Source organism: Nomia melanderi, chromosome 2 (assembly GCF_051020985.1).
Source record: "Nomia melanderi isolate GNS246 chromosome 2, iyNomMela1, whole genome shotgun sequence".
Classification (NCBI taxonomy): domain Eukaryota; kingdom Metazoa; phylum Arthropoda; class Insecta; order Hymenoptera; family Halictidae; genus Nomia; species Nomia melanderi.
In genome coordinates, this window is record NC_135000.1 from 8,475,324 (window position 1) to 8,492,130 (window position 16,807).

The window sequence follows — 16,807 nt, forward strand, 5'->3', positions numbered from 1 at the left end:
ATTAAAATACTCAATATTATAACTGGTGCAATATTGGAGCCTACAGAGTTCAAAGGGTTAAAAACATGCATAGTGCAATGTTTCAAGTTAAATGTAGCATAGAAGCATACAAACTCATCTCAAACCTCGGAATAAATCATTTTCACGCGAAATACTCGAGACTAGAGTTAAGCTGAGTATTCTGTCGCCTCCTAATGAGCGATCGACTTCTTTCCCGGTGCATCGCGATCGCAGACACCTTGTACAGGGGAAGAGGGGAAGACAGGGAGGAGAGGAGAGAAACTGCGGATCGAGGGAGCCGTGGAATGCAGTCGGAATGCAGCGGTGCTCACCGACCGACCATTCGGTAATGGCTACACGTGTACGCTATAGCGGATACACGCGCCAACCTCCCCACTTACACCGTTACTCCGATGCACACGCGAGCCATCCGCTCGGCGTCTAAAGCGTTCCGCGGCGTAACGAACCTGCGAACGGTACGAGCGAGCATTTGCGCCCACTTTGTTCACGAATGGAGCGAACACTGTTGATCCTCGCGGCAGATGTTGCGCGATAGTCCCTCGGAAAGTCGTGCCGAAGATCTCAATTGCGTGAATTTCCCTTCGAAATTGCGATATAACAATCGTTGGAGGGCTCAATTGCACGAATTTCCCTTTAAAGTTGCAAAATAACAATCGTCGGAGGCTCAACTGGACGAATTTTTCTTCGAAATTGCAATATAATAATCGCCTAAGGTCTCAATTGGTCGAATTTTCCTTCGAAATTGCAAAATAACAATAGTCGAAGGCTCAACTGCACGAATTTCCCTTCAAAATTGCGAAATAACAATCGCCTAAGGTCTCAACTGGACGAATTTCTCTTCAGAATTACGAAATAACAATCGCCTAAGGTCTCAACTGGACGTATTTCTCTTCAAAATTACGAAATAACAATCGCCTAAGGTCTCAACTGCACGAATTTCCCTTCGAAGTTGCAAAATAACAATCACCGAAGGCTCAACTGTACAAATTTCCCTTCAAAATCATAACAAAAAGATCGCCTAAGATCTCAATCGCTCAAATTTCCCTTAAAATCGCAAACTAACAATCCTCTAAAGTCTCAACCACACGAATTTCCCTTGAAAATCGCAAAATACCAATCGCCTAAGGTATTTCCCCTGCAAAAGTAATTCCGTTAACAGCAATTAACATTAACACCGAGAACCAACCGAGCTGTCCACCGACGAGTGACCAACTCCGTCGAATTGTTCCAAAGTTTACCATCGAAGTGGAACCGATTAATCGAGTTTCAGTGTTTCCGTAATTTCCGCGTGAAACTCGTCATTTCAGTTAATGGCAATCTACCAAAATCGCGTTTTTCTTATGAAATATTCTGGAAAGCTGACCGAGCGAGCCACTATAAACCAGCGACGCGTTAGGAAACGAAACAAGGGGAGGAACAATAAACTGCATCCCCTATCCCGCTTATCGTTGAACGTGAGATTTTACCGAGATTACACAGGGAAACCATCGTCGACGGACTGCCGCATTGCCAATCGTAACGTCTAACGACTTGGACGTTTAGACGCCCCGGAATATCGAACCAGCCCGATCTGACAGACACACAGTCGCTGCGTCTATCCACCGTGGCCGTCTGATCTTCCAGGGGGAGGGTTTGGGGATCCTGTAAATCCTCGCAGTCTGGAGTTGCTCCCTGGAGCAAAGTTGATTCCACGCTGCTCCACCTCTGACGGATACCTTCTCCGGTTACGCTGCCCGCCACCGTGTATTCTATTATCCGCCGTGCGCTGGGATTTGCTCGGAAGTGAAGCGAGAACTCGTCAAACTCGACGAACGAGACGACAATGTGGAGAATTCGTTTGACACGTTCGGGTACTGTCAAACCTCGTCCAACACGTTCCGACAGTTACAACAGCAATTGATATTCCGCGATTTTGAATGTCGGAAATGTGACGGCTCGATTCTTGCTTCTGAATTGAAACGTTTCGAAACCTTCCAAAAACACCTTGAAACAGTTTCGAAAGCAACTCTTGTCAAACTCAAAAATACCAAACCAAATTTGCAAGAAACCTTCCTTTGAAACTGCACCGTTCAAACACTCAATATTTTTCCAATCCCCATCAATTCTCCATCTCCAACAATAATTCCACTTGTCAAAATAAAGCCCCATCCCCTATACTTTCTCAACCATTCAATTGCCAAATAGAATCAAATTCCTTCCAACCACCTCTTCTCGTATCTGCTTAACCCTTCGCACTCGAAAATTTCTCAATAGAAATATTCAACATTTTCTGACGAGGTATAGGTGATATTGTTTGAAACTAATTTAACGATAATTCATAGATAAATTAAGCAACGAAGCTATTTAATTTAAATATTTCACATAGCAATACAAAGTTTAACCCTTAGCAGACGAAGATCCTTCGAAATACACAGAACCTTCGGCAGATGAAACTAAATTACAGATCAATTGCTTAAATAATGAAAAAGAAGGAAACCACGTACTAATCTCTTGCTGTATCAGTAAATCGTTTGTTATTCAGTGTGCCAAATATGAAAATTCGATCTCTCCGAAACGTCGACATCCGTCCGCAAAGATTTAATTCAAAGTACTAAACATTCAACACGTTCACTGCCATGAGAGTTTTAGGCGTTCTATACAATATTCCTTATTCTTTTATAACAACGACAAATCTTGTAGCAACCCATTCACTGCTAAAATGTGCGATTCCGAACGATCGAGCTCGCAGCGAGCCGAGCGTCGTTATTCCCATCGCTAGACAGAACGCGATCCGGCCGTGACGTAAGACGAGGACCACGGTACTTAACGATCGGTGCCATTGCACGTTAAAACGATTACTTCCGGCGCGCGCGGAGGTGGAGAGATACGCTCGCGGAGAGGCTAACGTGGCCTCGTGAGCTTTGTCCGGCGTACGTGATCCCGACGTTCCGCCTCCGCCGGGATATATTCGAAAGCCGCGCTCGTAACGCGCCGGAATGGCCGGTTTCGGGGCCGATATACTCGTCACCGGCCGCGGCGACCCACTCCGACCGCTCGTCCTTCCTCCGATGGAACTTGCGCCGCTCGTTAAACTTCCCTGCCACCCTCTATCCGATCCGACCAACTTCCGAGAGAGGTTCGGGTCACGTGAAACGCGACGCGCCGTATAACGCGCGACCCAACGAGAGACGCTCGCACAGCTTGGTAAAAATGTCTTAACCGTTTTAGTGACACTGGAGAGCCTCGTCAAACGGACCGGTCAAGCTTCTGTCGTTTCACGTGGAAAGATACCAAATGCTCTATGCTTGTCCATGTTTGACCACTCGACAATATTTTTCTCAAGGAATATTCATTATCTTCTGATGAAATGTCAATGATACTTTTTGCAATTAACGTAGACATACCTTGCATAAATTAAGTGACAGAACTATTTTATTTCGATGTTCCATGCACATTGTAGAAAATTTAATATTGAATTATCAATTTTACAATGTTCTTGGGTCAAATCAAATGGCGACTAGCGCCTCTCGAGTGCAAAGGGTTAATAATTGCACAAAGACGTTGGGAATGGGTCATTTTGACCGTCTGTAGTTTTAGTGTTAAATACTGTTGCAGCAGTCTCTTTTGTCTCTCGTTCTTGCTTTCTCAGTTTAACCCCTTGTCCTACAACAGCGAGTGAGACTCGTGGTGAAGATTTCCAACATGATTCAACAAATATATATATTACTCAGTTCATTCGAGTTCAAAGTGAACATTATTCCTCTGTAATCAATTATTATACTTAAAAGGAAATATAGGCATAACATATGCTTAGAATTTTTCTCTTTTTCTAATAAATTATTAATGACGAAGTAGCCGTATCGATCAGAGTTGAGAAAGAAATCGTAGGCTTAAGGTTCACATCGACGTTAGTTCATTCAATTACAGCTTAATATGACGCTCTGTTTATTTATTCAAGAATATTTGGGAGTCATTGAAATGTTACCTTCGAATGGTATTATATTGTGATACTAATAAATATAGAAAAAATTATTAAAACAGGTAGAGGTTGCAATAAAATAGAATGTCGAGTCTGACTCGACATAGGACTGCTAAGGTTTAACAGTTCGAAATTCGCTGGACGTTAGGTGTTACCCTGCAGCCCAGCGTTCAAAGGGATCGAACGTGCGCGATCGAGAAATTTCGTGGAACGAGCGGCCGTCGCTAGGGCAGGGGACTATGTATATCCTACGAACTCGGGCTACGCCTCGATACATTGCCTCGACCCACGCGCCCATTGTCTTCTCTTTCGGACGACGCGCGGCTGATGTAAGAGGGAACGAGATACGTATTCGCGGAGATACGTTTCAGCGGCGCACAAGAGGAGAAAAAAAAAGTCCTCCGCTGAAATTATAAGCGGATAGGCAGATACGTAGGACGACGGCCGGGTATATCGGAATCCGACGCTGAACTCCCTCGAGAGAGTTCCTCATCCGAGCGCGCGGCGTAATTATCGTGGAATGCGCGCAAGACTTTCAGCGAAACAACCTCCGCGACGACGAAATTCTTGCTTTCCAGCAATTTTCCGGTGAGATACGATTGTCCTTGAACCGACGGCACCGGCGAACGCGTCACCTGAGGTTGAATATTTTCGGAAACGAAGGAAACTCGACGGAATCTTCGAATTTTCGGTGGATTTTGAATGTGACGCGTTTAAGTTCGATAACTTTGAGGGGAAACGTCGCGAGAGAGATTTTGAGGTGTTGTTTTGAACGGGAGAGTATGAGCTTTGAGACTATGGTCGATTTAATTGTTTAGATAATGTTTAATGGGTTTGGAGATTGAAATTTTAGAGCTGCGGTAGACTGGAACTATGGAATCAGTGGAGGTAATTGGGAAAATCAGAAGTTTTTTGATAGTTATTGATTAAACTATCCCTAAAGTCATGTATTGAGACTTTGATTAATTTACAATTCACTTTGTGTATTGCTGAATTCTTATACTTCCTCACAAAAACTTCTATTTTCTTAACACTATTTCCACCGAAGGCATCGACAGACGTCTTTTGAAATTTCACCTTTATTTATTTAATAAGCTTAATTATTTCAAGCTTTTAACAAAGCTTAAACTGTTTCAAGCTTTGTCGTATATTCTGAATTGACTTTTCGACTTTTCCAATAACGATTGTAAGATCAACTATAAGAAATGTCCAAGATTCAATTAAGGAAAGATAATTCAACTGAGAAAATAATCAGCTAAAACTTTACGAGGTGTCTTTTGACATCTTCGATAGAAATAGTAATAGACCAAGCATATACTGTTATTTTTTATTTTTATAATTATTTATTATTCAGAAAACTTTAACCAGTCAATTATTGTCTCCACTTTGCGTACATTGTACAATTTCGTTCCACCGAACGGTGAATAAGAGTGACCCCGAGCGCAAAGGGTCAAGCGATGGACCGAAAATCCCGCAATTACCCGGGACCGACGTGTCTATACATATACAATGTGTTGAAGAAGACCAGGCAGAGGAGCAGCCACGAATAAGGAACGGAGCCGGTATTCCGCGGAGTCCCACGGGTTCTCCGTGACGTGAATCATGCCGGTTCCGGTCCGGCCCACGCGTACGTGTCCCTGAAACACCCGCGCCTCGGTCTCATCCTCGTCTCCCGACGCGTCCCGCCCGGCCGAACTTGTCTCGATTACGCTTGAATTTATGAAATAGTCTTTTACGGCGATTCCCCACGCCCCTGCGGCCCGATGCACGCGCCGTTGCGAACTGGGTCCAAGGGAACGGGGGGCCCGTGACTCACTGATCGCTTGTTCATCGATGCACCGCTTCCGAACGGCCCGTAGAACCAGCCACAACGGTTTGCTCAACGATTTTTCTTGTCCGTTGAAATTTGAAATGCTTTCTTCTCGGTTTTTTAGTGGAAATATCGTTGTTTCTGAATGGGCAGTAGAACCAACTACAATGATCTGCCTAATCGGTTCTTCTTGTCCGTTGAAATTCGAAATGCTTTCTTTACGATTGTTTTCGGTGGAAATATGGTTGTTGCTTTTGAATCAGCCGTAGAACCAGCCAGTCTGCACAGAAATCGTTCTCCTCGACCTTTTAATGAACTTTCCTGTTCCTTAACTTGTCACCATGTTCAGAAACTCGTAAGAAACATCGATTTCTAGCTAAAGATTTACAGATCGCGATAATCAAATGAATATGCTGTAAAAAAGACAATTTCCCTGTTACATGTAAATCATTCATTAATCTAATAGTTCCTCGCTAAATCCGAACTGATCCGATCGCCTCGTCTACCCTACCGAGGCTTCCATGCGCGCGAGACGATAAATTCGATCCCGATTAATCCGTCCAGCCAGTAAACAGATTTTCGTACACACACACAGGTCCACTAACGCAGCGTTAACGATTTCCCATTAACCATATTTTCCGGGCGCCCCCAACGGCCGATTCCTTTCAATTTAAAAGCGCCTATACATCTTACTTTCCCCTCTGAAATATGCGCGAGCCACCCTCGCGACCGACTGTTTCTTCCAGGAATCTAATGTTATGCGTGCTATAAATATCTCCGCCGCGTCGCGCGGCGTTCCTTCAGAACTAAACAAGAATAGATGAAGAAAGCAACGGACGGCCGAACTGCCGTACGTTGCAGCGAACCTGGCACTCTCGTCTGAGTGGTCAGATGTTGAGCTCTGGCATATGATTGGCTGCGGCGCCACGCGCGCCGATCGATAGAGACGTTTCTCGACTCGCGATTGGAACTCTCCGAGCCACTGTCTCCGCCCCTATGACGTCACGAGTGCCAGAATCTCAGCAACTGGTACTTAATGCTTCCAATACCGTGTATATACTCGGGAAAATTAGTTTATTATTTTTAGCAGTGATATTGTAGTGTTTGCAATTAATATTTTGAGTACTGTCACTTCTGTGAATTTTTCTTCGCTTGTTATCTACGTTAGGGTTGTTCGCGAACATTCGTTACACTGTCTAAAAGTGCTAATCTGTTCGTAGAATCAAATTAAGTTTATTTTATTTTCCTTTTAACTATTTGTGTTCGGAATTGAAACAGCAAGAGATCAACGCGTAGTTTCCTTCTTTTTATATTAATTAAGCAATTTATGTGTAATTTAGCTTCATCTGCTGAAGGTTTTGTATATTTCAAAGCATCTTGGTCCGGAAAGGTTTGTTTGCTTTTATTTCTGGTATTGCCTGCTTAGAAACGAAAAACATGATTTCGCTGTTGACAAGTTTTTAAGTTCACTGCGAACCTAGGAAAGTGTCGAATACATTCATCTACGCCAATCACCGGCCAACTGCATAGCGAATCTTGCAGTCCAGTCTAATCAAATTACATTTGAGCCTTACAATAACAGCTCGACGAATTCCTAAGACCAACCCAGTCCCAGCCGCTGGAGTGGCACAAAGAACAACTTCCCCCAGGCTGGTCGGAATAATAGCTCGAACAATTGGATAACAGGCCTGCATCGGTATCAGCCCTTGAAGGAGCCTTGAAACCGGACCAGGGGGCTAATTCCGTGAAAAATTGGGGGAGCCAATATGGATCATAAAATCGGCGTAGAAACGACACGTGGATGGAACCCTGAAATTCGACTACTTGCAAAACGAAAATCGAAGGTTACTAAGTTGATAAGTGGTCCCTGTTATACGAACTGATTTTCATTTGAAAACAACAATTTTCTGCAAAGCAATTCCATTTATACAACGTTGGAAACCGATCGCAAATATCCATTGTCCTTAGCACTAGAACTACTGATCACAAACTGACTTTCATAAAGTTCTTTGTAAACATCATAAGCGTGCGTTCATTGAGATTCCAATTGACGAAACTCTGTCAATTGAATTTAACCCCTTGGCCAATGATTTCTTTCTCAACTCTGAACGATATGGCTACTTTGTCAATAATAATTTATTCAGGAAAGAAAAATTCTAAGCATAGGTTATGCCTATATTTCCTTTTAAGTATAATAGTTGATTGTAGAGGAATAATATTGACTTTACATTCGAATTAACTAAGTAATATATATATATATATATATATATATTTGTAGAATCATGTTGAAAGTCTTCACCACAAGTCTCACTCTTTGTAGGACAAGAGGTTAATCATTTCTCTAATTATAAAAGATCAAATAAGAAATAAGTCATTCTGACCCATCTGGTAGTTCTAGTGTTAAAACTACGTAACATCCCTATAATGAAAACAAAAACATAACCAACATATCTAGCTCAACATCTTACAACTTTGATCCAAAGCACACACATCTATCATGTATATTTTTGAAATTATCGAGTTTCGCCTAGAAAACGGCCATTCGGCCACACTGTACGGTGGGGAGATTTTAGGGGATGAAGCTACCCTTGGCCGTGCTTTTGTCCGGCATTCCTCGCTCTCGGGGCGCGACGTGACCGCGTCTAAGGCGTTGGGTGCAGAATGTGCAACGGGTGGCCCGACGGGGCACGCGTGCCCTGTTATAACCCGGCCCTCCCTGCCCTGCCCGCGTTTTCCAGCCCGTAATACGAGACCGGGACTTTGTGTCACGTAATGCTGCTGTGGCATGAAACTTGCAGCCGGAACGGCTGATACGTGGAGCCCCGCTGGCACCCGTGAACCCGGCGAATCGTCCGCGGACCGGATTTATCTTCGATTCCCATTAACCCTTCGCGAACGAGGATTTCCTCCGGACATTAACCCTTTGCACTCGAACGTTTTACGTTAGGAGTATTTGACGTTGAGGGAGATGTAAACGACTTTCTTCGAAACTAATGGGGAAATGCATGGAAATTAGGTGACCTAACTATTTGTAGTCGAAAGTTTTGCGTTAGAAATATTTGATGTTGTTGAGGGAGATGTAAACGACTTTCTTTGAAACTAACTAATGAGAAAATGCACGGAAATTAGGTGACCTAAGCATTTGTGGTCGGAAGTTTTGGGTTACAAATATTTGATATTTTTCTGGGAGACGCAAGCAAGATCTAATGAAGACCTAACCCTTTGCAGTCGAAAGTTTTGCAATAGTATTTGACATTTTTTTACTAACTAATGAGAAAATCTGTGGAAATTAGGAAACAATGCTATATCAAATATTATATCAATAGCTATATCAAATCTAGTGAGTCACTTATTATAAGAATAAATCGAATAAATGCAAAACGTTGAACTCCACCACTATTAATGACTTCCATTCATCCATTGAGTTCACACTCAACAACATAGAAAATAATCGAGTGCAAAGATTTAATAGATGTTTAACGAAAAATGGTAATTTCCGTCCAGTTTCTCGAATTCCGTCTCAAGATCCATTCGAAACGCGCCGAGCAAACAGAAGTAAACTCGTTACGAGGTGCGTGGAACAAAGGAAAAACTCGGAATGGCCGGCCGTTGTTCCGCGTGCCCGATATTTCCTCGTTAGAACTTTCCCAGTGTTCTATTAATTACAAGCTATCGTTTCCCGATCGTGACGAGGCGCGGCGTGTTCCCGTCGAAATTCCGCGCGTCCGCAGCCTCTTTTTCCGACCGCGAATTCGACCGGGCTGCCGTTTTTCACGCATGCCCGCGCCCTTTTCCCGTGGAAAACACTGATGAAGACGAACAGCCAGCCGTGGACCGCCGACAATGCGATAGACCGTGAAGCCGACGATAACGCTGCCGCCTCGTTGCACCTTGCCACGCACTTGCGCGTAATTATGATTAAGGGGCCGCTCCTCCTCCGAACTGCCGCCTGTGGGACACTCTCGTTTCAATTATCTGAATTTATGCAGCATTTTGGAAGCTTTCGCAAGCCTTTCGCGAGTTCTTAAGGATAGAATGATTCTAATCCTTCGACAATTAATGTGTTTCTTTAGATAAATAAACTGGAAGCCTTTCGCGAGTTCTTAAGCTCAGAATGATTCTAATCCTTTCGACAATTAATATATTTCTTTAGATAAATAAACTGGAAGTCTTTCACGAGTTCTTGAAACTTAGGATACTAATCCTTTAAATAATGAATTATTATGGTTCTCAGATAAATAAATTGGAAGCTTTCGAAAGTCTTTCACGAGTTCTTAGCTTAGAATTATACTAATCCTCTCAACAATGAATTATTGTTTCTCAGGTAAACAAATCGGAAATTTTCAGAAGTTTCCCACGAGTTCTCAAAACTGACAATGGTACTAATCCTTCCAACAATGAATTATCGATTTGAATTCATCATATTGATGAATTTATGTTGATACTTGAGTCTTTTAATTATTCAAACAACAAAAGATCGGTATATGGATCTTTTATCTAATTCGTCTAGTCACACAAATTTTCCGGAAGTCCTAGAAATCGTCGATTACAAAGGGACAGCTACGAAAACTGTCACGAGACCTAAATCTCTTTTTTCCACCGAGGTTCCCTTCGGATAAATGTGGCGATATTATTCGATAAAGTAGCTCGAGGAGTTAAGAACGATAAGCTCTTCCGACCGGTCACTCGGCGCGGAGTTCTTTCGAGAAGAAGAAGAAGAGGGTCGCTTCCGGAATGAACCAAGTTTTAAAGTGCATCGCGAAATTGTGTATTGCAGTCGCGAGTTCGCGAAGCGATTTCGACGATTTAACTTGGGAGAGCCCTTTCGGTTCTGCTGAGGCCGCGATCGAATGTATTATTTTGGAAAAATAATAGATTCGACACTTGGACAATGTCTTCCTTCGAGAAAGTAATAATACAGATGCTTAGAAAATATTTTTCTTAGAGTAAACAATAATGTACAAACACTTGGAAAATATCTGCTTCCGTAAAAGTAATGATATAAACTGGAAAATATTTTTCTGAGAGAGAATAATAATACAAAGTGCTTGAAAAATATTTTTCTCTGACAAAATAGTACTGTATACTTAGAAAATATTTGTCTGAGAAAGAATAATAATTCAAAATACTTGAAAAGTTATTTTCTTAGAGTAAATGATAATACAAATTTGGAAGATATTTTTCTGAGAGAGAATAATAATACAAAGTACTTGAAAAATATTTTTCTCAGAAAAAATAGTACTGTATACTTAGAAAATATTTTTCTGAGAAAGAATAATAACAAAATACTGGAAAAGTCATTTTCCTAGAGTAAATGATAATACAAACACTTGGAAGATATTTTCCTGTGAAAAAATAGTAATACAACGTGCTTGAAAAATATTTTTCTTGGAAAATCTCTTCCCCAGATAAAAGTAATAGTAGAAAACGCTTAGAAAATATTTTCTGGAGAAAATAATAACGGAAACACTTGAGAAACTACTTTCCTATATTTTTCATGAAAGTCTCGATTCTGATTGGCTTCCGTTACGATCCCACATGCAAACACGAGTTAACAATGTATCCTTCCACTCGATATTTCCCTTTCAGAACGTCCCCGGTATTTTCCATATTAAAATATCCCAGTGGAATAGAATATACAAAGTGTGCCACATTATTTAAAAACTCGAATTCCACTGTTTCAAATGGAACCAAAAGACCTTGTCCCCGTGGTCGGATCAAACAGCGGAATTCACGTTTCAATAATTCCCGAAGATAGAACCGTGCTCGGATAAAATATCCATCGAAATCGTGGACACGCATTTTTATTATTCGAAAGGGAAACTGAGAGATCATGAAGTCTATACGAAGCACAAAGATTTCGAATGATTTGCGAGCCGAGGGTGAACGAACGTAGAACAATGTTCGAAGCGCGGAAGACACGTCATTAACACTGAAACTACCAAGCAGTTAATAGACCCTTTGAAAAGAAAATTGACAAATTCGTGTTTCGAATTCAGTAGCGAACGAACGATTTAATTAGTGAAACAGCGATAGATGCTTCATTATTTAACAATCCATTATCCAGAATCACTGGTTCCGATTCTCTCGTAATCATCGATACCTTAACACTACAACCGAGCACTTAAACCATCTTTTGAAAATTTCTTTATAAAATCATGAATATATTAAGGTTTCAATCGATTTATATTTCAGTTTAGGCATGACTAAATCAATCTCAAAATTATATTTCAATTTAGGCATGACTAAACTGGTCATTTTGAAGCGGCTGGTAGTTCTAGTGTTGAAATCATCGACTATTCGATGTTTGAATGTGGTACACGTTAATTTTTCTAACAAAATATTTTTAAGGGACACAAGAATAGCTGTATACGTTACAAAGCACCGAAAACATCAAGAAACGATATCAAAATATATAAAATTAAAAAGAAACTTGAATATAACTTAATATTTTATTGAAAAAATCAATACAGTTCATAAGCAAAATATGACTGAAATTTCCGTGGTATTCAACGTGTCAACCAAGAACTTGTGAACGCCGCTGTACACGTATAATCGCCGAACACTAACGAACCGACGCAGGAAGCTGCAAAAACCGTTGCGAAGGCAATCCCTCAAGTCCCGTTCGACGGGAGTCTTTAAAAAAATCGGGATTCACGTGAAATTATGTGCATCATCAATTTCTATCCCGTTTCCCCGGGTCCTCCGGCCATCTCTCAGCGGAGAGTTACAGCGCCGGAAAGGAAACCGAGAAAACCGTAACGCGGGGGAGGCCGGACGACGCTTTATTATACCACCGTTCGTTTCTTACGGTGTCCCGCAAGAATCGTAAAAGAAGCCGCGCCGGAGAAATATTACGGCCGCGATTCCGCGCCCGCGGAGGCCGGACTTTCCTTTCTCCGCTCGCGCGCGCTCGCCGATACACGCCGATGATCTTTGCCGCTCGTAAATTAGATCCAACCAGCTTTTCCTTTCCTCGTCGAGATTCCCTGCGATCCCTTCCTGGGATTTTTGGAAGATGCTTTTCACCCCTTGGATGCTATGGGTAATAATAATGAAGAATGCGATTTTTGCAGAATACGCAAAATGAAGAATATAGTGTCGAATAGAATTAGAATATAGAATTGAATGATTATTTGCAAACATTTTTATGTTATACACGATGATACCTAATGCTCTGATAGTTGGCAACAGTGCAATAACGAAACGAATCAATAAAATAATTTGATAGAATGTATAGAAAATAGAATGTATCAAATTATTTTATTGAATCGTTTCATTATTGTATAGAATATATAGAAAATAGAATGTATCAAACTACTTTATTGAATCGTTTCACTATTATCGCATGGTTACCTTGCAAAATATCAGAGCATTAGCTAGCATTGTTCATAACATAAAAATGTTAGCAAACAATCATTCAATTCAGTGAACCATAATTATTCTATGTAGCTGTGAGTCACTGATCCCGTGGCATTCGTGTTAAACGGTACTATAATTGTTCTTAATTACAGAATTATTTAATGTCTTCGTTACTACTGTTTGTTACTTTACATCTTCCGGCATCAATATTTATCGTTCTTATAATATTCCAAGAATTACCATTCATCGTTCCAAGGTTTCATTACCATTTAATGAAATTACCATTATCGAAATACATATCACCTGTTACTAATCGTCTATTTATACGAAAACAAACTCTCCCACGCGTCGCGTAGATACGATATTTCACAGACAACGGGAATCTCGCCGAGACAATAAACATTTCTCACCGGTTGTTATTATTCGGGAATAAAGGAAAATACTCCGGTCCTCGGGAGTCGAAGGAACGAAGACGGACGGAGGAAAAGCCGCGAATAATATACCGATAAATTTGCATGCCGCCGTAAATCCGAACCGTTGCGTATCCTAATGGTCCCGGCGCGGTTCCCGGCGGCCCGCGGAATGGACACCGTGGAAACAGCACGGCCGGACCATCTTTGTCACGTTTGCCGCGGCCAGGACGGATCTCTCCCATCGATTTCCCATACCGTTCCGCGGGCCGACTCGCGCCCGATCATTTCTCGCATGCATTTCCGCCGAGATTTCGATATTCCTCGAGCTTTGTGTTTCTTTACGACCGCAGCAGTGGGACGCTTTACTGCCGCGGTTCGTCGTTCGACGGTGGAAAACGGAATTGGGACTGTTTCTAGAATAATTCGGCTGGTTTTCTGTATGGAAATTCATCCGCGGAGCGTAATGTTAACGTTCACGTGGCTCTTTGGTACCTGAAAGAGGCCTGAAGATGAGATTCTGGGATATTTTGGGGCTTAGAAGTTATTCTTTGTGAAATGCGAGGAATTTTGAGAGGTTTCGTTAGCTTTTTAAGCGTTATTGTTCTAATGACACTTGAAGGATATATGAAGACGAGATTCTGGGATATTTTAGGACTTAGAAGTTATTCTTTGTGAAATGCGAGGAATTTTGAGAGTTTTTGTTAGATTATTGAGCGTTATTGTTCTAATGGCACTTAAAGGGAATCTAAAGAGAAGATTCTGGGACCTTTGGGACTTAGTGACTTAACTGCGACCTTCTGAGCCTTAGAAATTATTCTGTGTGAACTGCAAAGAATTTTGAAAATTTTAATTAGCTTATTAAGCGTCATTCTTCTAATAGATAAGTAGTGTTAGTACAAGTGTAATTTCAAAGAAGCTGAATTTCGTGCTCATTCGCGTCCCATTTAATTAATTTGCATTCGTTTATTCTGTTGCAGGTATTGGGAGAGTCGCAGAGGTACAACGAACCGGAAGTGCAGTGATAGTTTCCGTTAGAACGCGAAAATCCGAGTGAAACCGTTCGATGATCCTTCGCCGGTCCGTTATCTCGCGCTAACCGCCGTCGCCGGTTTTGTTCTCGTCAGCCGCCCGCCTTTTCGCTGATGAATCCTTCGCATAATTAAACGGACACGATCTTCGGTGGCTCGTTTAATTAACGACAATTAACGGGAGGAGCAATTACGAGGAGCGAGGGATGACGAGCAGGAACCGGAAGCCGCCATCCGAAGCCTCCTTAAAGCAGCCTGACAGGTGAGCATCTAATTTTTCCTGATTCTCGCTCCAACGAGCGCACCAATTAAATCGTGGCGACCGGGACGCCTCTAATTCGAACCTCCTCGTAAGAATCTCGGCGATCATTCACATCCGTGCACTGTTTCACATGAGATTCAATGATTCTTCGATACAACGAGCTTCAATTTGCCTACACTCAAATGTAATCATGCAACGATACATTTCGTGTCATCAAATTGAGCAGATTAAACAAACTGGAAATTTTCAAAATTGTATAAATTGTAATTAGTCAATTGTCGAACCGGGAATCTTCGATAACTTAAGCTGTTGACGAGTATACTCGCCCAAAAACTAAATGACACGTTCACCAGCGCTTATTTCGCTGAGAAAAATGAAACTGAAACGAGTCATTGAGTTCCTAAATATAACGCCGTACCTTATCATTTTTAATAATAATGTCTATCGGATTAATTTCATTTTCATTGTATCAAATATAGAATTACGGCCACAAATTTCGATCCGTCTCATGTCCGAAACAATTTCACAAGAAATCGAGCAAAACCTTGAACTCAAACGCACATTCTGATTGTTAGCACACCCGAACGCACAAACCACAATAAAGTTCACTATTCCTAAATTTCAAACAATTCCAAAGGTTCCTGTCGTATAGCGATAATAATAGTAATAATAATAATAATCAAACGACGGACAGCGCGCCGAAAATTCTTCCGAAACGCTCGGGGACGCGTTGAAAAACGAGGAGGCGCGAGTAGGCGTGCGAGCGTTGTAAATTTCCGTCGAATTCCGCGTCCTCCGCCGCGGAAGCGAATTTTCGCGCGGAATTTCAGCTCGCGCGGCCGGCAATAAACCTCTGGAGCGGCGTCGCCGCGCGGACACATCCCCGAAACGCATCCCGGCGGCCAGGAATCGCGCTGCTTGGAGATAAACACGATCGGAATTGAATATCGAAAACCGGGGGTGGAATTTTACGCGCGGACAAAACCGGCCGAGACGTATTTAGGGCGGACCCGGCCTATCCGGTGATTTCGGGGACGTTGTTGTGCTGACGATTTATGCGGAGACGGAATTATTCGCAACGCGAAATACGAGGGGCGGGGGCGGGGGCTGACAAGGGTGGAAAAGGGCTTGAATAATGAAAATCCGACGCGTCGGGGCTGTTTCCGATGGCCTCGATCGGGTTCAACCCTTTTCGAGGGCAAGCCGTTGCGCTTTGGGGATGATTGTTGCTGGAGAGTGGTTGTTTGATTGCGATAGTGATGTTGAATAATCGTTTGCTGGTAGTTGAGGCTGAATGTTTGATAGTTATAAAAATAGAGGGTGGTGACTAGCGATGGCTGGGTTTATTTTGATCCTGTGTTGTAATGTATGGGCGATATTATTACGAAAGATTGTTGATGTTGAGTAATCGTTTGCTAGTAGTTGATATTGAATAATAGTATCGAGTATTAATACGTGGTAGTAATTAATGCTTAGCGTTCGGTAATCATATTTAGTATTGGTTAATGGTGAATATCCATTTGATAATAGTGAATATTGAGTGTGATTTGATATTACCGGTTAATATTGGATATTAATGTTCGATAATGTATTAACATTCAATATTTGACGGCGACAGACAATACTGCGTAACTATTTAAATACCCCATGTGTCCAATAATCCATTATTCTAGACATTTCGTCTGAAGCAGCTTTATAAACTGAATCATATATTTCAATTAAATGCTCATATTAAATTCTTCGTTTAAAATCATTTAAGAGGCACTCTTTGAACTCGTTAGATGTCTGAAAGAGTTAGACTAACATCGAACGTAAAAATCATACTGCGAGTATGAAGCCGGAAATATGGGAAAGAATTATAGATGTCAATTAGTCGAATTGTCAACTCATAGAATTTTCATTTCTTCATTGAAATAACACTCCACTTCGCGAGAAGTTCCTAGTTAGCAACGC

The 16,807-nt window shown here is 41.8% G+C and overlaps 2 protein-coding genes across 3 annotated transcripts in view; one reads left to right on the forward strand and one right to left on the reverse strand.

Annotated features, from left to right (window-relative positions):
- Positions 1-16,807, reverse strand: part of stet (stem cell tumor) — a 455,475-nt gene that overhangs the window by 354,830 nt on the left and 83,838 nt on the right. The gene's annotated exons all lie outside the window — the stretch shown is intronic.
- LOC116425319 (soluble calcium-activated nucleotidase 1) overlaps positions 1-16,807 on the forward strand; it is a 111,293-nt gene that overhangs the window by 7,275 nt on the left and 87,211 nt on the right. Inside the window, exon 2 of the mRNA XM_076374320.1 lies at positions 14,542-14,854. Coding sequence (XP_076230435.1) covers positions 14,799-14,854 — 56 coding nt within the window. The 5' untranslated portion in view covers positions 14,542-14,798. The remainder of the gene's footprint in view (positions 1-14,541; positions 14,855-16,807) is intronic.